This window comes from Heterodontus francisci, chromosome 12 (assembly GCF_036365525.1).
Source record: "Heterodontus francisci isolate sHetFra1 chromosome 12, sHetFra1.hap1, whole genome shotgun sequence".
In the NCBI taxonomy this organism is placed as follows: Eukaryota; Metazoa; Chordata; class Chondrichthyes; order Heterodontiformes; family Heterodontidae; genus Heterodontus; species Heterodontus francisci.
In genome coordinates, this window is record NC_090382.1 from 36438293 (window position 1) to 36465377 (window position 27085).

Here is a 27085-nt window from a genome sequence, read left to right on the forward strand (position 1 = left end):
ATTCACTCGCCTCACCAAACACCACCTACCTCACCTGTGGCAGAGTGTGCGGATCCAGAATTGGACTATTCTGTCACCTAAGGACCAACAATCCTGGAGTGGAAGAAAGCCATTCTCGTTCTTGAGGGACTGCCTAAGAAGAAGAAAAGTCAGGAGTGTGAAGGAATACTCTCCACTTACTTGGATGAATGCAGCTCCAACAGTACTCAAAACTCGACGCTATCCAGAACAAAGCTGCTTGCTTGATTGGCATCCCATCCACAACCTTAAACATTCACTCCCTCCACCACTGGCACACTATGGCAGTGGTGTGTACCATATACAAGATGCACTGCAGCAACTCGCCAAGGCTCCTTCGACAGCACTTTCCGAACCTGTGACCTCTATGGCCTAGAAGAACAGGGGTAGCAGGCAGATGGGAAAACCACCACCTGCGAGTTCCCCTTTAATTCACACGCCTTCATGACTTGGAAATATATTGCCGTTCCTTCACTGTTGCTGGGCCAAAACCCTGGAACTCTCTTCCTAACAGCACTGTGGGTATACCTACACCACACGGACTGCAGCAATTCAAGAAGGCAGCTCACCACCACCTCTTCGAGGGACAATTAAGGATTGACGATAAATACTGGCCTTGCCAGTACTGCCCACATCCCATCAATGAAATATAAGAAAATAAGGAGTGAACATAAGCTAGCTGGAGACTTGAGGCAAGATGAAGTAGGGAGTGAATCAGAGATCTGAGAAAGAAAGTGAGGTACAACTAGATAGTGGCTGTCAAAATTTTTTTTGTGTTACTGAGGGGCAATAGTCTTGCAACCATTGCTGAAAATGTGGACATTGGAGCAGGACTGGCCTTGGCTATATTAAATGCTGCCTGATGTAAGCAGCTAAAGTCACATAATTGACCCTTGAGGGAATAATGGATGGGTAAATTTAAAAAAAATTGAATTATACAGTTTACATTTCCTGTTGTTCCACATTGCTGAGGTAAATGTTCCTGATACGGCCTTTAGGAAAATAAATAATTTAATGTCTGTGGAACAGAACAGTCTTTGTTCCAAGACCTTTGTTGGACAGGTTTGGAAACCAGCTGCTTGTAAATGTATAAATCCGATTTAGTCTGACTTGCCTTCATTTCTTTCCCTCTTGTGCTGTGGAGAGTCTCAGCAACCTTCCCACCCCCGAACCCTGCCAACTAAGATCAGACCATCCTCCCACTCCACTATTCATGTACCTTGTATTGCCTATGATGCCACTTTTTACAGGTTTGCATTCTCATTATGCGCCAGTGACTTTTTCCCATTTTATTCAGTTTGAGTTGGGAAAGAAATGGTTAACTGAACAATCTTTAAACATGTTGCAAGTATCTCCATGCGGCTATTTATTTGAAGTTGAGATTTGCATGGAGGACATCATATAGAACAGCATAAAATAATACTGAGCCACCCCAATAGTTGGCTCTAGTTCCATGTGTTAACATGTAACTGACTGTGCAGTAGATCTACAAGCAGTTAAGATCTTGCTTTGCATATTCCTTCAGATCCTGCATATTGATTGACTGACTTTTAAAGATTGCGGTTGGTTCTAGTTACACCATGAGTGTTTTGGATTTTGCCTCCTGAAAGGTTATTTCCATAAAACTATTGCATATAATTTGTCATAAATTTTCAAACCTTTTCTGAGCCTGTGCCAAATCTTTGTCTCCTCTTGGTTCTCCTCTTAACAGGAGGCCAGCTGGATAGACTAAAAAACGTCAACAGATGCCAGTAATAAGACTATTGACTGCTGTGGTAGGTTTACATAGACCTCTCCCTGCCAGAATGTAGATTATCAATCCTCTCTACACCGCAATGTCCTTTTTCCTAAGCGAGCTGCCCTGTTAGGCTAGCCCCTCTGTCAGGTAGTGTCATATTCCAGACTGCAACACCCTCATCTGTTACAATGGCATTCTTGTCATAGGATGGTTCTGTCTTTTTTATTTTTGAATTTTAATGAAACTTTTTTTCCCTTCCAGAGCAAAGTTGAATCAGAAACTATGGCAGCTGGAAGTGCACAAGCAAATCAACCAGCAGATCCAAATGAACTTTTTTCTGCAGAGCAACGCTTCCTGAAGGCTTTGCATAATTTCATGTGTGATCGCAACACTCCCATCGCCAGAATACCTCACCTGGGCTTCAAAAAAAGTAGGAAAGGCTACAAATTCAAGTTTTGGTAGTTTGGCAGATGTGTTAAGAAATGAGTTGACTAGGACCCAGCTTCATGAATGACAAATTTTTTGTGTGTTTAAGTGTAGCATTCCACTACTCAATTTTCTCTACCATGCCACCATCTTGCTCTTACACAGCAATACGGCACCCTTGACTCAAGAGGTGCCCAGCTATTCTGGTCCATAGCACATAACTAAGCTAATTTGATCATTAGTTGAGGCTTGGGACTAATCCTGCTGTTGAATTTTATTGCCTTCTGGCTGGAGAAATACCTAGCCTCTTGTGTATAGAGCAATTGATTCGATGCAGAGGGCAGTTGCAGAACCTTAATTTTTGGACAGGTACAGGTGATACTTTTTTGGGCACCACAAGTCAGTTTTCCTCCTCACTGGCACTTCAAATTTTAATTTGCAGCATGTTTTAAAGTGTGGGTGTTCTGCTTTTCACCCAAGAGTGAAGTAATTTTCCAGGCAATCATTGCAACAACTAAGTTAGCACTCACTCAGCTGTACGCTGTGGTAATATTTAAAATGAAGAGTCATGAGTGAATGCCAAGGCTCAGAGAACAGCAAAACCCATAAGCCTAAGTCTCTATACTATAACAACTGCTTGTGCAGCCAGTACGTGTTGCAGTCAATGGCACTTCACTGATTCTAAACAGTGGTGAAGGGAGTAGATCTGTGTGTTACAGTAGCCAAGTTGAAACTTCTTTCACTCTTGGGGAGGCTGAGAGAGCCAGAGACTGGCACTTTAAAACATGCTACTGATTAACAGTAAAATGCAGATGAATGACGAGACTGAAAGGGAAAGTTACACTCCATAGTGCGAATCACAGCATCATAACAAAATAATTGCACTACTAATGATTGATTTGCACCATTAAAAGGTACAGGCATTCAGCCAGAAGTGGCTGAAAAGATGATTCTCTTGAAAAAGAATGGCCTTGTATTTGATTCTTTTCATGGTACAAGTACGTTTACCATTAAATATAGGAACTGGATACCATGGGCTTTTTCCAAACTGAGTCACCAGACGGTTTTCCCCAGTTTAGGTGGAGTACTCTCTTGAGAGACTGTCCACTTCTACCCTATTTTGGATTTAATGATCATTTACATACTAAAGGGTGTAGCAACCACCATATTCCCCAGTTCATTTATTCAGAGAGCAGTTCCATCATGAAGCATTGCCTGATAATAATCGACACCTGATCGAACTGCAGCGGGGGACACTACAGCAGTGGGTTAAATAATAAAAAGGGGAAGTGGACCAGTGCTGCAAAAAAAAACTAAGGAAGTGTCAGATTCCCGGCTTGTTATAATGAGTTTTCCTGATGAGATTTTAATGTGTGAAACCAGCACCTATAGGATCTGCATGTTACAGGATTGCCATGATACATCTGCTCCCTCACCCTTCCAACTTTGATTCAAACTTTGGCTAGAGTAGTTCCTGACAGGTTTTAGGAGAGGTAATTATTTTATGTACCACAGGAATGCCCATTGAGGAATTATATATCCTTGTACAAATCTTAGGTCTGCTCTAGATATTGGGTCCTGCATCATTGAGTTCCAGTAACTGGCACTCACATCTCTTAAAATTTCACCAGTACTGCCTGATATATAATTATACCATAATGTGACCCAGGCTGTAACCATCTTGTTACGATATACCAACCATAAGCTTGTCTTCCAGTCTTCCTAGAGCCAGATTAATTAACACATTAATGAGACACCACCAGATACAAATTGTTTTAAGTTGCTTTATTTTAGAGTCATAAATGAACGTACTGCAAATCAGTTATAAGAAATCTCACCTTACGTTAACTTCAGTCTGTTCTTGTTAAAGAAAATAAACCACAAATGATACCTATATTGGTTGACTAAGCAATACATCCTCAAGATCATGTTTTACTTAAGCAGAACATATCAGCTAACACAGAACATGTGTTACCTGGTTCTGTTGTTCCCGCTATGGACAGGAAGATGAAGGCTTGACCCTCTCGCCCCTCCGAGAACCAGGAGCTGACCAGTAGAGCTGCCAATTAAGCTGATTACGGCACCCTGACAACCAACTACTGCCGTTTCCAATATGAGCAGAGCTGTCCCAACACACTGAGCCTAAATGATTCACAGGAGGAGCTTAATGAGCCTTATTCTTTGATCACAAGACGAGTGATGTTCTGCTAACTAAGCTGTCTGGTTTTAATATACATCTCTTGTGCTTCTTTTAAAACCTTCCTAGTTCTGGGTTATGGATAGTGATCAGGTGTTGGAAGCCTAGCTGATACCTTTACCTATGGGCACTGAGACAAAATGGGTAATTTTCACTTTGGATGCATCCAGAAAACTGTTGTGGCTGTCCACTGAGTTCAGTGAAAAGATCAGACGGAGTGTATAATGAACGGGTAATCTGCTACTGTTAAATTTCTGCCTGCGCCCAAGTGAAAATTACTCTCAAAGTGCAACTCCCCTACTACCATGACTGAGATCAACTTGCTCAGTGTTAGGCCAGGCATTGAACATTGGATCTGCCTTATCTGCCTGGATAATATATGGACTTTTGCATGAGTATCTCTCGAGTGTATTGGTAGGCATTGCAAAGTGGGTAGTGAACACACTACAGGAGCCTGCAAGAACTCAAAGATTGCAGCTGATTCCTGGAGATAGGACACACAATTTGCTTGTTTCCTGTGTGCACAGGATTCATCAACCTATTGCCAAGCCTATTACCTTTGACCTTATGTGTGTTTGTTTAGATTAATAGTTAAACCTTATTGTAACCTTTGGAATACTGAACGTAAATGGTCCTGCTTTTCAAAATACACTGTTGATAACGATATTGTCTAAAAAGGGTGAACTAACACCAGTAATCTGGTTCATCAGTAACAAACTTATACTGCATAATCTTTGAAGACCTACTGAACAGCTTCACTAAGCCAAGTTAGGGGATAGTACCATGCAGTTTATGTTACCTTGGACTCCCAGTAAAACTGTACTGTGCAGTTCCTTCAACCGTTGGGAAATAAAAAGTTTTGCAATCTCCTTAGTATCTAGTTCATTAGCCTCTGAAATGCATCTGAAACCCATGGAAAACAAAGAACATTGCTGTAAAGTGAAAAAGGACGAGTGGCGTAGGAAAGAATCTCTGTTGCCAGTAACCCTCACACAAAACCAAATGATCCACAGTACTTGGAATCAGCATTTTCTCCTTAACTGACCAAATTCATAAGCAGCATCTGAAAGGTGCATCAGTAAATCCATTGAAATGAGACGTGTCTTATTTGTTCCACTGACACTGAGAGTGGTTTGTAAAATTCTCCATTTACTCATAAATGTCGGGGGAACTGAATCTTTGTAGAATTCTTTCCAGTGGTCTTTTTTCTCTGAAAGTAGCCTAACATTTGGATGTCATGGGTCAGTGTCATTGATGAATGCCTCAGAATTTCTGAAATTGTCCAACTTTATTTTTCTTCTAGGGATTTGGATAAATCCGTGTGCAATACACAATTGCAAATCACCAAACTTTTCATTCTTAGCTTTCCCATTTCAATGGTCACACTACTAATACATAAAATTTGGGAGTAATATGGGATTATGTTATTGTTATTGGTCTGGAATGGCACAGTCTGAGTATGTACCCATAGGATGATATTACCTCCATCTATCTGTTTGGTGTTTTGTAAATTTAAGCTACAGGGTGACCAAACGAGTGTTCAGTGAAAAGATTTCTCCTGGCAGGACTGGGCATTAAATATCCTGGATACAAAGTGATCAGGAAAGAAAATAAAGAAGGAGGGGCGGCAGTATTTATTAAGGATAATACAGAGAGAGGATCTTCTGAAGGGGTCAAGGACCGAATTTATTTGGTTAGAGTTGAGAAATATTTGGGGTGTTGTTATACTACTGGGTGTATTCTATAGGCCAGCAAATAGTGAAAGACATGGAGGAGCAAATTTGTAAGGAAATTATCCTAATGTAGACTGGAATAGTAATAGTGTAAAGGGCAGAAGAATTTCTGAAGTGCATTCAGGTGAATTTTATTGATCAGTATGTTTCTGGCCCGAGGAAGGATACATTGCTGGATCTGTATCTGGTGCTGGTGAATGAGGTGGGATAGTGGATCAGGTGTCAGTAAGGGAACATTAAGGGAACAGTGATCATAGTAACATAAGATTTAGGTTATTTGTGGAAAAGGACAAGGAGCAATCTAGAGTAAAAAATATTCATTGGAGGAGGCCCAATTTCGGTGGGGTGAGAACAGATCTGTCCTGGATAAATTGGAATAATTTGTTCAAAAAAAGGTACAAGGCTAAATCCAGCAACTACAGGTTAGTCAGTTTAACCTTGCTGGTGGGAAAGTTTTTTGAAACGATAATCTGGGACAAAATTAAATAGTCACTTGGACAAGTGTTGATTAATTAAGGAAATCCAGCATGCATTTGTTAAAAGTCAAATCATGTTTAACTAACTTGATTTTTAAAAATTCTTTCATGAGATGTGGGCGTCGCTGGCTAGGCCAGCATTTGTTGCCCATCCCTAATTGCCCTTGAGAAGGTGGTGGTGAGTTGCCTTCTTGAACTGCTGCAGTCCATCTGGTGCGGGTACACTCACAGTGCTGTTAGGGAAGGAGTTTCAGGATTTTGATCCAGCAACAGTGAAGGAATGTCGATATATTTCCAAGTCAGGATGGTGTGTGGCTCGGTGGGGAACTTGCAGATGGTGGTGTTCCCATGCGTCTGCTGTCCTTGTCCTTCTAGGTGGAAGAGATCACGGGTTTGGAAGGTATTACTGAATGAGGTGTGGTGAGTTGCTACAGTGTTTAGCTTCCTGAGTGTTGTTGGAGCTGCACCCATCCAGGCAAGTGGAGAGTATTCCATCACACTCCTGACTTGTGCCTTGTAGATGGTGGACTGGCTTTGGGGAATCAGGAGGTGGGTTATTTGCTGCAGAATTCCCAACGTCTGATCTGCTCTTGTAACCACAGTATTTATGTGGCTACTCCAGTTCAATTTCTGGTCAATGATAACTCCCAGGATGTTGATGGTGGAGGATTCAGTGATGGTAATGCTGTTGAATGTCAAGGGGAGATGGTTAGATTCTCTCCTTTTGGAGATCATGATTGCCTGGCACTCGTATGGTGCGAATGTTACTTGGCACTTATTGGCCCAAGCCTAAATGTTGTCCAAGTCTTGCTGCATATGGACACGGACTGCTTCAGTATCTGACGAGTTGCGAATGGTCCTGAACATGGTACAATCATCAGCGAACGCCCCCGCTTCTGACCTTAATGTAGGGAAGGTCGTTTATGAAGTAGCTGAAGGTTGTTGAGCCTAGGACACTACCCTGAGGAACTCCTGCAGCAATGTCCTGGGGCTGATTGGCCCCCAACAACCACAACCATCTTCCTTCATGCTAGGTATGACTCCAAGCAGTGGAAAGTTTTCCCCTTGATTCCCATGACTCCAGTTTGGCTAGGGCTCCTTGATGCCATACTCAGTCAAATGCTGCGTTGATATCCAGGGCAAATCACTGTCTCCTCACCTCTTGAATTCAGCTCTTTTGTCTATGCTTGAACCAAGGCTGGAATGAGGTCAGGAGCCAACTGGCCCTGGCAGAACCCAAACTGAGCATCGGTGAGCAGGTTATTGTTGTTTACTTGGCACTTGATAGCACTGTCAACGACACCTTCCATCACTTTGTTGATGATCGAGAGAAGACAGATGGGGGGGTGGGTGGGGGGAGTTAATTGATTGGATTGGATTTGTCTTGATTTTTGTGGACAGGACATACCTGGGCAATTTTCCAGATTGTTGAGTAGATGCCGGTGTTGCAGCTGTACTGAAACAGCTTGGCTAGGGGCACGGCTAGTTCTGGAGCACAAGTCTTCAGTACTACAGCCGGATGTTGTCAGGACCCATAGCCTTTTCAGTATTTCAGTGTCTTCAGCCGTTACTTAATATCATATGGAGTGAATCGGATTGGCTGAAGACTGGCATCTGTAATGCTGGGGACCTTAGGAGGAGGCCAAGATCGATCATTCACGCAGCATTTCTGGCTGAAGGTGATTACGAATGTGTCTGCCTTTTCTTCTGCACTGATGTGCTGGGCTCCTCCTTCATTGAGGATGGGGATATTTGTGGAGTCGCCTCCTCCTGTTAGTTGTTCAATTGTCCACCACCATTCACGACTGGATGTGGCAGAACTGCAGAGCTTTGATCTGATCCTTTGGTTTTGGATTGCTTAGCTCTGTATCACATGCTGCTTCTGCTGTTTGTAATTAGTCCTGTGTTGTAACTTCACTGAGTTGACACCTCATTTTTAGGTATGCCTAGGTGCTGCTCTGGCATGTTCTCCTGCACTCCTCCATTGAGTTTTTTGATGGGGTAACACAGAGGATTGATGAGTGTAATGCGGTTGATGTGGTGTACATGGACTTCCAAAAAGCGTTTGACATGCCCCAAAATAGGCTTGTCAGCAAAGTCAAACCCATGGAATAAAGGGGACAGTGGCAGCATGGATATGAAGTTGTTTGAGTGACAGGAAACAGGGAGTACTGGTGAATGGTTACCTTCCTCCAGTCTGAGAAACATACAGTGGAGTTCCCCAGGGGTTGGCTCTAGGACCCCTGCTTTTCTTGATATATATTAATGACCTAGACTTCAGTGTACAGGGCACAATTTTTCAAAATTTGCAGATGAGACAAAACTAGGAAGTATTATGCACTGTGAGAAGGATAATAAACTTCAAGAGAATGTAGATAGGTTGGTGGAATGGCTGGACAAGTGGCAGATGAAATTTAGTACAGGGAAATGTCAAGTGATGCATTTTGGTAGGAAGAACAAGGAGAGGTAATAGAATCTAAAGGGTATAATTCTAAAGCGGGTGCAGGAACAGAGTCACCTGGAGGTATAATGTGCACAAATCGTTGAAGATAGCAGGGCAGGTTGAGAAAGTGGTTAATAAGGGAAACGAGATCCTGAGCTTATTAAATAGAGTCAGCGTGTACAAAGGTAAGGAAGTTATGGTGAACCTTACAGCGAGCTTCAACTGGAGTATTGTGTTTAATTCACGGTACCACACTTTAGGAACGATGTGAAGGCTTTGGAGAAGGCACAGAAAATGTTACGAGAATGGTTCTTGGGCTGAGAGACTTAAGTTATGAGGCTATATTGGAGAAGCTGGGGCTGTTCTCATTAGATAAGAGAAGGTTGAAAGGAGATTTGATAGAGATGTTCAAAATCCTGTGCGGTCTAGCTAGAGTAGATAGAGAGAAACCATTCTCGTTGGTGGAAGGGTTGAAAACCAGAGGGCACCAATTTAAGCAAAAGAAGAAATGGCGACGTGAGGAAAAATATTTTTACGCATCGAGTGGTTAGGATCTGGAAAACACTGCCTGAGAGTATGGTGGAGGCAGGTTCAACTGTGGTCTTCAAAAGGGAATTAGATGAGCACCTTAAGAGTAAACATTGCTGGGCTACGAGGAAAGGACAGAGAGTGCAACCAGCAGAGTTGCTCTTGCAGAGAGCCGGTATGGACGTGATAGGCTAAATGGCCTCCTTCTGTGCTGTAACCATTCTATGATGCTATGGTTCAAGTTTCTGTTTATTATTTGCCTTCACTCAGATAGTAACCAAACTGATTTGAATTCTCTGGGGTAACATGTAGAGGTCAAATCCCAGGACTATCTCTCTAATCAAGCTGACTACGCCTGACCCTCTACTAATCTGAACATAAATAGAGGAAGGGTTAACATCTGTGCAAACATAAGGTATTTGGACTTCTTGATCATACTCCGTGTACTTGGTTAATAAATGTTGTGCCTGCATAGGTTTTGACAGCTACCTGGACTAGTAATTGTACTTCTTTCTCTCCCCTCCCAAACTCACTGCAGTAGTCAGCAACTCCACAGTCGTAGGTAAATAATTACTGTGGGCACTGGTTGAAATGGCATGGAACATTCTGGAATTTCGTTCATTCTTAAGCAAAAGTGGCCTTGTGGAACATAGTACAAGATGTATTGGATGGTTTTGTATATTTGGACCAATGTGCCCTGGCTAGTAATTTGCTCCTCTGTTACTATCTCCTTTATTTCCAGGTGTCTCCTTGGTTAGTCAAGGTATCTAAAGTTGTACTAGCTTCATGTTTTTCTCGAGATTTCAATTCTTGGCCTCACCCTGAGAAGTTGTTTGATCTATTCCCCTAAACGTTCCAAATTATTTCCCTCAGTTTGAAGTTTACTTTTGTTACAAATTTTTAGCTTTTATTTAAGGTGCTGTGGAATTTACTTTACCTTGACATACAGGAACAAACTTCTGAGAATAAACATTTTCATTACATTTTAACTTGTAGTGGCCTTTGGCTCATTCAGTACCCATCATTGTAAAATAATACCTCAATTCTGTCACTAAACCGTGTACTAGATATGTTGTCCAATTCCATAGGTGGCCAATGTGTTGTTTAGATAAAGTCAAGAATTGTTCTGATGCCCTCATTACTGTCCAGGTTCTCAGCTGGCTTTTGGGCTTAGTTTGTATTGTCTCTGTCCTCTGTGGGAGCAGTTGAACTGCTCCAGTTATCTGCTTCCATCTCTTCTGCTCTACCCAGTCTATGCTGTACTCATTCTAGCACTTGTGTGAAAAATGTTTCCTTGGAGTCTGCCAGAATTTCATTCATTCGGGGACCACTATAGTAGCTACTTCGATGTTATTCCTTCTTATCAACATGCTGAAGACGTGAACCAGGAATTTAGTTGAGTCGACATCAGCATCTGTCGCAGTGTCCGAGAAGTTCATCACATCCCATTTCTGATGCCAGGATGTGACTGCCTCACCTGGCAGCAGGCTTGGGTACAGACTGACACTGCTACAAAGTTAAAAGTGGATGGAAATTGTCTTTATTAAAAGGTGTTTCGATTAGGGGAGGAGAGGGGAAGAAAATGTTATGTTTTTACACTTCAAGATGCTTGCATGGGATGTAGGCATTGCTGACAAGGTCAGCATTTGTTGTCCATCCCTAATTGCCCTTGAGAGGGTGGTGGTGAGCTGCCTTCTTGGACTGCTGCAGTTCATCTGGTGTGGATACAGCCACAGTGCTGTTAGGGAGAGTTCCAGGATTTTGATCCAGGGATGGTGTGTTGCTTCAAGGGGAACTTGCAGGTGGTGGTGTTCCCATGCTGTCCATGATCTTCTAGGTGGAAGAGGTCGCGGGTTTGGAAGATGCTGTCGAAGGAGGTGTGGCGAGTTGCTGCAGTGCATCTTGTAGATGGTACACACTGATGCCACTGTGCATCGGCGGAGGAGGGAGTGAATGTTTAAGAACATGGATGGGGTGCCAATCAAGCGGGCTGCTTTGACCTAGATGGTGTTGAGCTTCCTGAGTGGTGTTGGAGCTGCATTCATCCTCGCTTGGAAGACTGTATTGACAGAATTGGCAGTGCCATGTTTCTTACCAAAATAGATTCATTAAAGGGATACTGGCAGGTTCCTTTAACTAAAGAAATATCGGCCTTTGTCACACCAGATGGTCTTTTGCAATGTCGAATGATGCCATTTTCAATACCAAATGATGCCATTTGGGCTAAAAATGCCCCAGCAACTTTTCAGAGACTAATGAACCAAGTGGTAGCCAGTGTTCCTAACTGTGTGGTTTATCTTGATGATGTGCTGGTATACGGTGACACTTGGAAGGACCACTTGGAACAACTAGAAGCTCTGTTTAGAAAATTGCAGTCGGCTGATTTGGTGATGAACCTTGCCAAAAGTGAAATTTGCGAAAGCGTGGGTAACCTACCTGGGGCATTAAGTAGGGTAAGGACAAGTGTTGCCAAGAACAGCGAAAGTGCAAGCATTGGTGGAGTTCCCAGCCCCTAAGACTAAACGAGAAATTATGAGGTTTCTACCTCAAGTTTGTACCAAAGTTTAGCACTATAACTGCTCCACTGACAGATTTGCTACAAAATAAAGCCAAGTTATTTTGGTCAGGGGAGTGCCAAGCATCTTTTGAAAGGCTAAAAGCAATTTTGATCAATGGAACAGTGTTGGTTGCCCCAAATTTCACTAAGCTCTTCAAGGTAGCAATTGATGCTAGTGACTTGGGAATAGGTGCACTCCTGTACAAGATGATGAATCGGTCATAGAAAGGCCAGTGGAATATTTTTTCCAAAAAGCTAAATTGACACCAAATGAGAGACTCTACAGTGGAACAGGAAACCTTGGGCTTCTTGCCCGCTCTTAAACATTTTGAAGTATATGTCCGCCACTGCTACAGGGAGACCCTGCTATATACTGATCATAACTCCCTAACCTTTGTGGATAAACTCAAAAACCAGAATGCCAGACTATTTTGATGGAGTTTACTATTACACCCTTTCACTTAAAGATTATCCATATTGCGGGGAAAAACAATATAATTGCTGATGCCTTGTCTAGAATTTAACTTTTGCTTTGAGTTATCGAGTACAAAGATAGTACAGCGCATAACTGTATTAGTTACAGGTAAAGAGTGAATGACAATGAGTGTGTAAATGCGTTTTGATATTTTTTCATATTCTGTTTTTGTCCACATTATATAATGAAGCACGTTTAAAAATGTTGTCTCATTCCTCCAAGGGTGGAGGTGTCATGAATGTGCTTCTATTGTTAGTACTTTTTGAAGACTTGTGTTCAAAAACTGTGGAAATACCTGAGGGGTCACTGGAAGGACACTTGGACTTTATTTAAAAACAAACACTTACTGGAAGTCAGATGTCATCAGCTAAGTAAACAGCAGGAACCTTGCTGACTGTTGGAGTTGTTTATAGAGAAGTGACATGTCTAGATGAATGGTGGTCAGGAGTTGGTTTTGTTTTTGAACTGTTTGAATAGGCAATTGGGGTGTAAACCTGCTAAGAGAGAGAGGCAACCAATCTCTTTGAGAAACCCTGAGAATCCAGAGTGAGAACTGGAGAAACTGATGCAGCATTTCTCCTGAGAAGCTTCTGCAAGACTTTCTCTTGACATCTCCTGAATGAACTGCTTCTGAAAAGATCCCAGTGACTACAACATGTGTCTAGTGACACCTGTCTACGTGTACCTGGATGCCAGACCAAAGTGCCATCTGGAAAATTCCATATCTTATCCTTTTTCTTCAAGAATTAACAAGTATTTGGCCAAAGTATTTTTTGTTTTTTTGTAAAGTTGATCCCTGCAGAGAAAGCTTTACTTTTTGTTTAACCACTGTGTGTGCATCTGTGTTGGATTATTTAGAAGGGGATATTTTTACACTTTCATATTTCAACCTGTTAGTAAATATGCTTTGCATCTTTATTGAATGAGTCTCGTTTTAGAATACATTAATAATTTTGTTGTTTATTAAAGAAACCTGGTTGGCGGATTTTTTATTCTGAAACTAAAATAGATGAAATATATAATTGGCCGTATCAGTAACTGGGCAAAACATTTAAATGTATGTTGTGACCCGTGGAGAAGTGGAACTAGAGAAAGACAATTCACTCCTCCATCCTCGGCCGTACCACTATTTTCCAAGTTGAATAATGTCTCCCTGTATTTTGTTGTAAGTCTCCTTTATCAACTACACCCCCAAATTTGGTGTCATCTGCAAATTTTGAAATTGGACTTCTGATTCCTGAGTCCAAATCATTTATGTAACGATAAACAATAATAGTCCCTGCACCAATCCTTGTGGAACATCACTTCAACCATTTGCCAATCTCAGTAACTACCTTTAAATCTCCACTCTCTTTTCTATTTCATAGCCAGCTTGTTATCCATTCTCTGCATGTCCTGTGATTCCGCATGCTCTGATCTTAGTCACGAGTCTACTCTGGAGTACCTTATCAAGGGCTTTTTGGAAATTGAAATGTATTAAGTCTACTACACTATCCATATCAACCCTTCCTGTTAATACTTCAAAGAATTCAGTAAAGTTGTTCAAGCATGAACTTCTGCTTTGGAATCTGCTGATTAGTCTTTATTATATATTTAGGTTCTGGACGATTTCTGTTACATATTTGAGTAAGGATTCCATGATATTTCCTACCACTGATAAGCTAATTGGTTAATAGAACAAATCCAGGGAACTATCTCCCTTTTTATATATAGGAATCATATTGGCTGTCCACCAATCCTCTAGCACCATTCCCTTTTCCTATTTAATTTTTATATATTTGTGATAACGCCTCTACTATCTCTTCCATAACTTCTGTCAAGATGCACGGATGCAATCCATCTGGACAACAGGTTCTATCCTCTCTGTTTGATTAGTTTATCAATTATCTTCCCCATTTCTGTCTTCAGTGTCTTTATACCTTCTCCTAATATTTTGCCTGCCATGTTAGTTTCTCTGGTAAATACTGAGGCAAAGTAATTGTTTAATATTTTGGCCATTTTATTGTCATTGCCTGTGAGTTTATCATGTGTGTCCCTTTTTGGGCCTATCCCTATCCTGATTTTTCTTTGTTTCTCTGAAATACTTTACCAGCTCTTTTTATGTTCCTTAATAATGTAATTTTGTAGCTTTTCTTTCCCTTCCTTTTGACTTAATTCGCAATCTTTTCATGTTTCCTTTTGTCATTCTTTCTGTTGTCAATGTAGTTAGTGTATGGTTTTACTTCAGGTTTGATTTTGCCTTTTTTTTATTCATCCATGGTGCTTCATTACTGAAATAAAAACAAGAAATGCTGGAACCACTCAGCAGGTCTGGCAGCATCTGTGGAAAGAGAAGCAGAGTTAACGTTTCGGGTCAGTGACCCTTCTTCGGAACTGACAAATATTAAAAATGTCACAGGTTATAAGCAAGTGAGGTGGGGGTGGGGCAAGAGATAACAAAGGAGAAGGTGTAGATTGGACAAGGCCATATAGCTGACCAAAAGGTCATGGAGCAAAGGCAAACCATATGTTAATAGTGTGTTGAAAGACAAAGCATTAGTACAGAAAAGGTGTTAACGGACTGAATATTGAACAGCAACAAGTGCAAACATGAAAAAAAACAGTGGGTATGCAAAATGAACAAACTAAGATGAAATGAAATAAATGCAAAAAAAGGTTGTTAAAAATGTAAAAAAGAAAAAAGAATAAACAACTAAAAATGAAAGTAAAATGGGGGGCTGTCATGCTCTGAAATTATTGAACGCAATGTTCAGTCCGGCAGGCTGTAGTGTGCCTAATTGGTAGATGAGATGCTGTTCCTCGAGCTTGCGTTGATGTTCACTGGAACACTGCAGCAATCCCAGGACAGAAATGAGAGCAGGAGGGAGTGTTGAAATGTCAAGCAACCGGAAGCTCAGTGTTTCATTACTGGCTGGTTTGCTCTTGTTATTTTTAGTCAGATATATTTATCTCGTACTTTTCAATGTTTCCCACTGCTGTTCTATTTCTTGGTCAGTAAATTGTTCCAGTTTATTTTCCCTTGTTCTGTTCACATCCCCCTAAAATCAGCTTTTTTCCCAATTTGATCTTTGTTTTACTTCTGTCCTTCTAAATCTTTACCTGAAACTTCACTCTGTTGTGATAGCTATTGCCTAAATGTTCCACTATGCTTACGTCTCTTATCAATTCTGGTTCATTTCCTATTATTAGATCCAGCAGTGCTCCCTTTCTTGGATTTTATTTTACATACCAAGTAAGAAAAGAAGTCTTATACACATTGTAAATATTCCATTCCCTGTATTCCTTTTGATGTCTCCCTTTACCAGCTTATTTGGGGGTAGTTAAAGTCTCCCATGATTGTTATTCTATGTCTTTTACTCATTTCACAAAGTTGTTTACGTATTTCTTCCTCTGTCTCCTTTCCACTTTTAGGTTCTCTGTGTTGTATCCCTATTAGCCTGAGTGATTCTTTATCTTTTATTTCAATCTCTATGAATTCTGTTTCTAACCTTCTGTTAGTGATGTCCCATTTTTTTCCTGCTGCCATTATGTGATCTCTAATTAGTATAGCTGCCCTATACCCCTCCTCCTTCCATGTCCTTTCTGAAGAGTTATAACCTGCAATATTTAGTTGACAGTCCTGTTCTTTACATAGCCTTATTTTAGTTATTCCTATTATGTCTGGTTCCTCACTATGGATTATTGCCTCTAGAATCATAAGAATGGTTATAACAAAGAAGGGCGCCATTTGGCCCTTCTTATTCCCCCACTTTATTTTAGAACTTCATTGTTGTACAGGCAGTTTAATTTATCTTAGTAATTGTTTCTTTCGCTTTATTTTTAACAGGTCCTTTTCAAACATACTTCCGTTTCATAACTGCATTTGTTCCCTGGCTGTTTGTTACCCTTGTTCCATATCTTGGTCTGACCTTTACTCTCATCTATTTGGTTTACCATCAGACTAATGTTATTTTCATCAGGCCCTTCCATCTTACTAGTTTAAAATCCTAGTGACAGCCCTATTTGTCCTTTCAGCTGGGACATTGGTTTCATTCCTGTTCAAGTGGAGCCTATCCCATTGGTACAGCTGCTTCCTGTCCCCATATTGGTACCAGTTGCTTATGAATTGGAACCCCTTCTTTCCCACACCCTTTCAGCCACACATTTACCTTGCTGATCTGCATATGCCTATGCCAATTAGTTAATGGCTGGGGCAGTAATCCTGAGATTACCACCTATGAGATCCTTTTTTTAAAAAATTCAGTTCCTAACTTTTGATATTTCCTTAGCAACACCTTCTCCCTTTTCTTCCCTATGTTATTGGTCCAAATATGGACCATGACAACTGGATCTTCCCAGTCCCTTTCCAAATTCCTCTTCAGTTACTTGGAGATGCCCTTTACCTTTGCACCAGGTAGGTAACACATCCTTCTGGACCCTCAGTTGCAACTGCAGAGGACACTATTTATCCCTCTAATTATCGAATCTCCTATGGCTGGAACCTTTCTATTCTGCTCTTGGACTGCTTCCTGCTCAATGTGCTGTCTAGCCCGCAGCCTGCATCCTTATCCTCACAAGCAGCTAGTACATTGTGCCCATTGGACAGCAACGGTGTCTCCTTCTCCATCTCCTTTTGGTTCCCTTTACTCTACTGACTAATAGTCACACACTCCCCTTCCTGCATCTCTGCTTTTCTCTGAGGTGAGACTGTTACGTGGTTAAAAACTATCCAAAAAAATCCTCTTCCTCCCTTATGTGTCAAAGTGCCTCAACCTTGCACACCAGCTCAAAGACTGAGCTGGAGTTTCTCAAGCCAGAGACATTTACTGCAGATGTGGAAATTGGGGACTGTCTTGCTTGTGAGCTCCCACCTAATAAGTCCCTGCACACAAGCTGCAGTAATTTATAGCTGGAACTAATAGTCAATAGAGGTCTAGTATTAATCTGATGGATTAGTTTTTCTGTAATTCTGTTGAGCAGCCAGGTGTGAGTGCTGTGACTGGTGAGAAGGAAGATGTTCCAGACTGGGCTACTCCAGGTGTTGTACTCATGCCTAGCTGTGTTACAAGGTGGTTTTGCCATAGTTGGAACAACTTTGTTTCATTCAGAGCAGTTGGACGAACCAATCCTGTCAGCGCCTGTATTGGCAGGTTAGCTGTTAATCCAGTGCTTTTTGGCATTAATATCAACACCCATAATGTAGCATCATATTACCCTCCCAAATAATTGGGGGAGGAGGAGAGAAATGCTATGTTGTTTCTCTGCTGGTACAATCCAGTTTAACATGAAGTTTACTGTTTTCAAACTGGATTTATAATTGTGAAAATGTATTCTCCCCCTGCTTCGTTGCCAGCTCAGAGGTTGGACAGGTAACTGACTCTCAGGTCTCTGGTAGCTGGCATGTGTTCAAGAGTAGCCTGAACCAACTGTCCCTGCAGTGTTCAAGCCTTTGTCATGCAAGAACCTCCTGGTCTCTATGTAGCACTTCCTAAGCAGCAGGTATGCCCAAGATTGGTAACTCACAGGTGCAGGAACTCCATGCATGACCCACGTCGCACTTCTCCCACACGGGTGTGGGTCCAAACTGTTGCAGGTATAAAAATGCAATCTGCCAATGTAAAAAAAGAACCTTACAATCTGACTGCTTCCACACCATTGGATTGTGGTGCTGCTGTGTTTGTCTAACATGAGATTGCATTGCTGGCCATCTCTAAGCTTCAACATTTTCAGCATACTTTCAGTTGAACTCAGATCAAAATTGGAAAATGGTGCAACACAAATTCTCACGAGGTCAGTTTGCTACATGCTCAGTTCTGGCATCCAACAGGGTATCGTTCTTAGAATGAGATGTTTCTAGAAGCATAGACTGGACCCTGACTTCTCCACTACATTGTTACCTTCTCTTTACCTGAATAAGGCAAAGAATATATATCAACATGGATACCAGCACTGACGCAAATTACTGAATTGTACTGGCAAGATGAACTACTTAAGCAATCAGCTACTATGTTCCCTCCAAGCTGCATGGTCGTGCAGCATTCCAGGACGTACAACCAATGTTCCCTTTAAGATACCCAAGTGCAGGGCTGTACAGAAATCCTAAATGGACCATGCAGTGCAACAAACAAGCTACGCACAACAAATAAAAGTTAGAGGGATTAGCAAAACAGTGGTTGCAAAAACAGGGAGGCAGATTATTATCTGGCTATAAACTGAGAGGGAATATGCAGTGAGCCCTGGGTGTTCTCGTACACCAGTCGCTGAAGGTAAGCATGCAGGTGCAACAGGTGGTAAAAAAGTCAAACGCTATGTTGGCCTTCATAGCGAGAAGGAAATTAGGAGGGCGAAAAGGGGCCATGAGATTTCCCTGGCAGATAAGATAAAGGAGAATCCTAAAAGATTCTATAAGTATATTAAGAGTAAAAAGGTAGCTAGGGAGAGAGTAGGTCCCCTTAAGGATCAGTGTGGCAATCTATGTGTGGAGCCACGGGAAATGGGCGGGTCTTAAATGAATATTTCTCGTCCGTATTTACGGTGGCGAAGGTCATGGAAGCTAGTGAGTTCAAGGGAGGGAACAGCGATATCCTGGAGCATATCAACATTACAAATGAGGAGGTGTTAGAGGTTTTAAAGCGCATTAAGGTGGATAAATTCCCAGGGCCTGACCAGGTGTATCCTAGGATGCTATGGGAAGCAAGGATATTGCTGGGGCCCTGGCAGAGATTTTTGTATCATCGTTAGCCAGGGGTGAGGTACTGGAAGACTGGAAGATAGCTAATGTTGTGCCTTTATTTAAGAAGGGCAGCAGGGATAAGCCTGGGAACTACAGGCCGGTGAGCCTTACATCAGTGGTGGTAAAGTTATTGGAAGGGATTCTGAGAAACAGGATTTATATGCATTTGGAAAGGCATTTGGAAATCATGTCTCACGAATTTGATTGAGTTTTTCGAGGAGGTGACCAAGAGGATTGACTAAGGCAGGGTGATGGACGTTATCTACATGGACTTTAGCAAGGCCTTTGACAAGGTCCCGCATGGTAGGCTGGTCCAGAAGGTTCGAACACATGGGATCCAGGGTGAGCTAGCAAATTGGATACAAAATTGGCTTGGTGATAGGAGGAGAGGGTGGTAGTGGAGGCTTGTTTTTTCAGATTGGAGGCCGGGGACCAGTGGTGTGCCGCAGGGAGCGGTGCTGGGCCCTCTGTTGTTTGTCATTGATATTAATGACTTGGATGTGAATGTAGGGGGCATGATTAGTAAGTTTGCAGATTACACCAAAATTGGTGGTATAGTGGACAGTGAAGAAGGTTGTCTAAGGTTACAACAGGATATAGATCAACTGGGAAAGTGGGCAAGAGATTGGCAAATGGAATTTAACGCGGAAAAGTGTGAAGTGATGCATTTTGGGAAGTTAAACCAGGGCAGGACATATACAGTGAATGGCAGGGCCCTGGGGAGTGTTGTTGAGCAGAGAGACCTTGGGGTGCAAGTACATAGTTCCCTGAAAGTGGCAACACAGGTAGACAGGGTGGTGAAGAAGGCGGATGGCATGCTTGCCTTCATCGGCCAAGGCATTGAGTACAAGAGTTGGGACGTCATGTTACAGTTGTACATAACGTTGGTTAGGCCGCATTTGTGTGCAGTTCTGGTCGCCGCACTACAGGAAAGATGTGATTAAGCTAGAGAGGGTGCAGAATAAATTCACAAGGATGTTGCCTGGTTTGGAGGGCTTGAGTTAGAAAGAGAGATTGGATAGGCTGGGTCTGTTTTCCCTGGAGCGAAGGAGGCTGAGAGGGGACATGATAGATGTATATAAAATTATGAGAGGCATAGATAGGGTAGATAGCCAGAGTCTGTTTCCCATGGTAGGGGTGACTAAAACTAGAGGGCATAGATTTAAGGTGAGAGGGAGGAGGTTTAAAGGGGATCAAAGGGGTAAACTTTTCACACAAAGAATAGTGGGTATCTGGAATGAGCTGCCTGAGGAGGTGGTGGAGGCAGGAACAGTAGCAACATTTAAGAGGCATCTGGACAGGTACTTGAATGAGCAAGGATATGGAATTAATGCAGGCAGGTGGGATTAGTATAGATAGGCATTATGGTCGGCATGGCAGCGGTGGACCGAGGGGCCTGTTTCTATACTGTACGACTCTATGACTCTTAAGAGGATTCGAGTACAGGAGCAGGGATGTCTTGTTGCAGTTATACAGGGTCTTGGTGAGGCCACACCTGGAATCTTGTGTGCAGTTTTGGTCTCCTTATCTGAAGAAGGATGTTCCTGCTATAGAGAGTGCAGCGAAGGTTTACCAGACTGATTCCTGGGATGGCCGGACTGACGGATGAGGAGAGATTGAGTCGGTTAGATTATATTCGCTGAAGTTCAGAAGAGTGAGGGGGGATCTCCTAGAAACCGATAAAATTCTAACAGGACTTGACAGGGTAGATGCAGGAAGGATGCTCCCAATGGTGGCGGAGTCCCGAACCATGGTTCATAGTCTAAGGATATGGGGTAAACCTTTCAGGTTTGAGATGAGGAGAAATTTCTTCACCCAGAGAGTGGTGAGTCTGTGGAATTTGCTACCACAGAAAGCAGTTGAGGCCAAAATATTGTATGTTTTCAAGAAGGAGTTAGTTATAGCTGTTGGGTCTAAAGGGATCAAAGGGTATGGGGCGAAAGCAGGAACAGGCTACTGAGTTGGATGATCAGCTATGATCATAATGAATGGCGGAGCAGGCTCGAAGGGCCGAATGGCCTACTCCTCCTATTTTCTATGTTTCTATGGAGCATTGGTTCACTAGTGTTCCCTTGAATTTAGAAGATTGAGGGACAATCTAATTGAGGTGCTTAAATTCATAGTGGGCTTAGATAGGGAAGATACAGAGAAACTATTTCCTCTGGTGGGGGAATTCAGAACAAGGGGGCACAATCTTATAATTACAATTAAAACTATGCCAATCAGCAGTGAAATTAGGAACCTTATTTTCACACAAAGGGTGGTGCAAGTTTAATATTCAGTCAGCCAAAAGGCTGTGGGTTGCTGGATCAATTGACAGCTTCAGGGTTGGGGTTGATGAATATTTGTGAGGTAAACTTATCAAAGGATATGAATCAAAGGTGGGTAAATGGAAGTGAGCTTCAGATTAACCACAATCTGATTGAATGGCAGAACAGGATCAAGATGCTGAATGGTCTACTCTTGTTCCCAACATGGAGGGAAAAGCACAGGCACACACTTAATGCATACTGGGTGAGAATGGATTTGTCTCTTCTAAATTAGCACATATCCAGGCTTCATCAAATAGAGCAAAGATGAGACTGAGTAAGAGGGCAGGATTTCCTGAGGCACAGAGAGTGATGGGAAAATGATAAAAACTGACCAATCCTATTGTATGACAATGTAACAGTTTAGTCATCAACTAACAGAGCAGGACGTGATGCCTATAGAGGAGGATGCGTAATGGGTGTTTGACTTTGAACCTTTTCCAGTGCAGCTGGCAGCACTTCAGAGTTGCTTTGGTGCATGGTCATAATATATCCACATGTGACTTCAAACAAAACATGTCAAGAGGTGCACTGTCATTTGTTATCTATCAAATAAAAATTAGCTCTCACAAAAATGTACCACAGTCCTGACCAAGACAGCTTGTCCTTTTTATAATTAATCAAGGAATTCCAATCTGTTTGAACAAAACATTTTGATTCCATTACCTTATGAATACTGACTGGGCCTTGTAACACACATTCTTTTAGCACTGGCAGCAGGTTTATTGTTCTTGATATTTGGCCATTTTTGTAACTAATATCACTCGATCACACAATTAACCAAGACCATTTTAGCTTTGTCATTTTCATTGCAATCTCAGTCTATTCAGCTGATTTGATTATTAAAAGGAACCCTGCTGGTGGGTCTTGCACTCCTGCCCTTTAAAAGTAACCCTGGACAGTTCGATTTCAGCATTAACTTTAGTTTGAAGATGTTAAAACTCTAATATTGACACTCATTTTCGAGGTAAAGGGTGACCTTGAGTGTGTGGAAATTTCTGAAAGTGAAATCATTTACTGCTGCAGGCCACTAAAATTACCAACATTTGTATAGTTTATATTCCTTTAGTTCTTTAAAATGAAAACTATTGTAGGGACATTTTTCTACTTGACTATTGAGTCAGATCAGGTCAAGTATAATTAATGCAAAACTACGTCACTTTCTCTCCACAGCCAAGGTAACCGAACTGATTTTCCCCCACAAAAGGTGTGTGGTTCTTTTGGAGTTACGTAGCTGCATTAGTGCTAATTGTGTCAAATCTGGGGTTGGTTTTGCACTGTGATGTTCAAAAATGTAGCTGTTTAATTGTCGGCAATCCCTAAAATAAAATCCATGGCATCTAAATAACTTTTCCATGCCTGTGTTTGAGTTCAAGGGGTGTATCCCATAGGATGTGCATTCTAAATGTAGTCAGTGAATAGATAGTATTGAATTCATCATTTCTAAAAATTCACTGCTCACCCACTCTGACATGCATTCTTTTTTTTCACCAGTTGATCTGTTCATAATGTTCACTGTTACACAACAGCTTGGAGGATATGAGGCAGTAAGTATCCTTCCTCTTATTTTCTCTGAGCTGTTAAAACATGTCTATGTAACTAGTTTTGAAATAAATGGTTCTTGGAACTCATTAATAGTGTAATGAAGAAGCTGCTGAATTCAGAAATCTATGTTCACTTTGGAGGAGTTACCTAATATTCGAATCCTCCATCCTCACTTAAGACGGATTTTCCTCCCTGATGCATTAGTCCCCATGTTGTATCTTTAGGGCATTTTTCCTTAACAATTTTGTCCATGTTGTCTGATCGCCAAATATGAAATCATCCTGAATCCTGCTTTCCCATTCTCATTCCCTCTCCGCTTCCACAATGTAATGGGGCATTCCAACGCGATCTGTGTCCTGTTTCAGCCTCCCTGGACGTGTAAAGTACCCTTCCATGGTCCGACCTGCTTCAGTGTATTCAATCTGGTGCAGCTGTGGTATTTACTGAACTTGATTCCTTCACTGAGTATCTATTAACTCTGGGTATAGAGTAATTATCCATTCTGCTGTAAGATCCTAAAGATTTTACATTCGAAAGGGAAGGCAGGTTCAGCTGATGAACTACCAATGATACACGTGAGGGTCATACTAAGCCACAGTCTGTTGTATCTAACTCCCCATTCAAACTTTTGTCAATATTTTGAGAAAAATTGAGTTTAAATTTGAAAGTTATCATTTATACAGCTTTTAATTTTTTTTAAGTTGTCAGGACCTTTTAATAAAGACCACTACTTTCTTGTTGCAGGTAACTGCCCGTCGGTTGTGGAAACACATCTATGATGAGCTTGGTGGTAACCCAGGGAGCACTAGCGCTGCTACTTGTACCAGGAGACACTACGAGAGGTAGAGTACATTGCACCTCACTGCCAGCATGCATTCTTAAAACTCCAGCTCTCAGTGAAAACTCTCAGCTTCCTCAGGCAATGGACAGAATCTGATACCAGAGCAATGGCTATTGTACCTGAGCTTAATGAGGTGGTGTGGAGTTGATGAAAGAAGTCTTTAGCCCTGTCTTGTACCCAGGCATGTAGGTTTTTATCTACGCAAGTGGAGATGCTGCGGGTTTCCTGGCTAATCTGTTACAGCTTTCACCTCTAGGGATAGAGGCACATAAGTATTGTTCTGCCACCCGAAAAGGCCCAAAGTAAATTGAGCTTCTGCAGTGTGAATCCAGTTTTTGGCACAGTGCAGTAGAAAACCTTTGGGTTCAGCTTCAGAAAAGATGGAGGCAACCTGTCTCTAGGGATGTAAGTGGTATAGTGTGCTAGAATATAATCTTTCTCCTGTGGGTTCATAGTCAGTCCTCTCCTCTTCCTCCCTCACAGGCCACATACACAACACTCCTTTCTTCTCTCCACCCTTTCTCACATTCCATGAGATTGCTCATTAGCACAGAATAAAATTCCTACATGATACTGTAATATTCTTACTGGAATGACTAATGAAGTAAGAACAATAATTTGATTGGAGTACACCTTTAGAATCCAGTTCTTCAGGATGTGCTTCCCCATACCAGAAGGTTTACAATGATTAACAGTTCATGTCTCTCAATATAGAATCTCAAGAATTCAAAACAGAGTTTGGCCTTTCAGCCCAAATCTGTAATCCAGTTTTTCTGCACAAGCTAATTCGTTCTGCTGCTCACTCCCCACGCTCTTCGATATCCCACTTTTTCATGCAATTAGTGAATTGCCTTTTAAGACAATTTATTAATTTAGGTATCATGCTGGCTCAGTGGTAGCGCTCTTGCCTCTGAGTCAGAAGATCATGGGTTCAAGACCTACTCCAGAGACTTAAGCCTATAATCTCGGCTGGCACTTCAGTGCCGTAGTTAGGGTGTGCTGCATTGCCAGAGGTGTCGTCTTTCAAATGTGACGTAAAACTGAGGTCACGTCTACCCTCTCGAGGTGGTAATATTTGAAGAACAGAGGAGCTCTTTCAAGAGTCTAGCTCAACATTTAACTCTCAGCCAGCATAACTAAAACAGATTATCTAGTTTTTTATCTCTTTCCTGTCCATGGGACCTTGCTCTGCACAAACTGGCTGCCAAATTTCCTGCAATACAACCGTCATTACACGTCAACATATCTCATTGGCTGTGAAATGCTTTGAGGCATATCCTGAGGTCCTGCAAGTTTGTTTTTTTTCTTTCTGACTGCTTCAACGTTGGTTAGTGGCACAGAATTCATGACAACATCAGAGTGAGCCTATTCTGCATTTGTCGTAGTAATGATGTTGATGTTATCAGGTAAATAACAATAACTACCGAAAGTAAGAAACAACAAATTTAGAGGATAGGAGCACATTTCTGGGGGTCTCTTTAAGAAAAAAGAACTTGTATTTATATAGTGGTCTGGAGGGAGGGGAGAGGAGTGTGCTGTACGTGGACTGCAGGGAAGGGGAGAGGAGTGTGCTGTACGTGGCTTGTGAGGGAAGGGGACAAGAGTGTGCTGTACGTGGCCTGTGAGGGAGGGGGACGTGAGTGTGCTGTATGTGGCCTGGAGGGAAGGGGAGAGGAGTGTGCTGTACGTGGCCTGGAGGGAAGGGGAGAGGAGTGTGCTGTACGTGGACTGCAGGGAAGGGGAGAGGAGTGTGCTGTACGTGGCTTGTGAGGGAGGGGGGCATGAGTGTGCTGTATGTGGCCTGGAGGGATGGGGAGAGGAGTGTGCTGTACGTGGCCTGGAGGGTAGGGGAGAGGAGTGTGCTGTACGTGGCCTGGAGGGAGGGGGGAGAGGAGTGTGCTGTACGTGGCCTGGAGGGAAGGGGAGAGGAGTGTGCTGTACGTGACCTGGAGGGAAGGGGAGAGGAGTGTGCTGTACGTGGCCTGGAGGGAAGGGGAGAGGAGTGTGCTGTACGTGGCCTGGAGGGAAGGGGAGAGGAGTGTGCTGTACGTGACCTGGAGGGAAGGGGAGAGGAGTGTGCTGTACGTGGCCTGGAGGGAAGGGGAGAGGAGTGTGCTGTACGTGGCCTGGAGGGAAGGGGAGAGGAGTGTGCTGTACGTGACCTGGAGGGAAGGGGAGAGGAGTGTGCTGTACGTGGCCTGGAGGGAAGGGGAGAGGAGTGTGCTGTACGTGGCCTGGAGGGAAGGGGAGAGGAGTGTGCTGTACGTGGCCTGGAGTGAAGGGGAGAGGAGTGTGCTGTACGTGGCCTGGAGTGAAGGGGAGAGGAGTGTGCTGTACGTGGCCTGGAGGGAAGGGGAGAGGAGTGTGCTGTACGTGGCCTGGAGGGAAGGGGAGAGGAGTGTGCTGTACGTGGCCTGGAGGGAAGGGGAGAGGAGTGTGCTGTACGTGGCCTGGAGGGAAGGGGAGAGGAGTGTGCTGTACGTGGCCTGGAGGGAAGGGGAGAGGAGTGTGCTGTACGTGGCCTGTGAGGGAGGGGGACATGAGTGTGCTGTACGTGGCCTGGAGGGAAGGGGAGAGGAGTGTGCTGTACGTGGCCTGTGAGGGAGGGGGACATGAGTGTGCTGTACGTGGCCTGGAGGGAAGGGGACAAGAGTGTACTGTACGTGGCCTGGAGGGAAGGGGAGAGGAGTGTGCTGTACGTGACCTGTGAGGGAAGGGGAGAGGAGTGTGCTGTACGTGACCTGTGAGGGAAGAGGGGAGGAGTGTGCTGTACGTGGCCTGTGAGGGAAGGGGAGAGGAGTGTGCTGTACGTGACCTGTGAGGGAAGAGGGGAGGAGTGTGCTGTACGTGGCCTGGAGGGAAGGGGAGAGGAGTGTGCTGTACGTGACCTGTGAGGGAAGAGGGGAGGAGTGTGCTGTACGTGACCTGTGAGGGAAGAGGGGAGGAGTGTGCTGTACGTGGCCTGGAGGGAAGGGGAGAGGAGTGTGCTGTCCGTGGCCTGTGAGGGAAGGGGAGAGGAGTGTGCTGTATGTGGCCTGGAGGGTAGGGGAGAGGAGTGTGCTGTACGTGGCCTGTGAGGGAAGGGGA

General features: G+C 43.0%; 1 protein-coding gene across 1 annotated transcript in view; it reads left to right on the forward strand.

Moving 5' to 3' along the window:
- LOC137375821 (AT-rich interactive domain-containing protein 5B-like) overlaps positions 1-27085 on the forward strand; it is a 128160-nt gene that overhangs the window by 81030 nt on the left and 20045 nt on the right. The window contains 3 exon segments of the mRNA XM_068043322.1: positions 2018-2186; positions 23107-23159; positions 23902-23999. Coding sequence (XP_067899423.1) covers positions 2018-2186; positions 23107-23159; positions 23902-23999 — 320 coding nt within the window.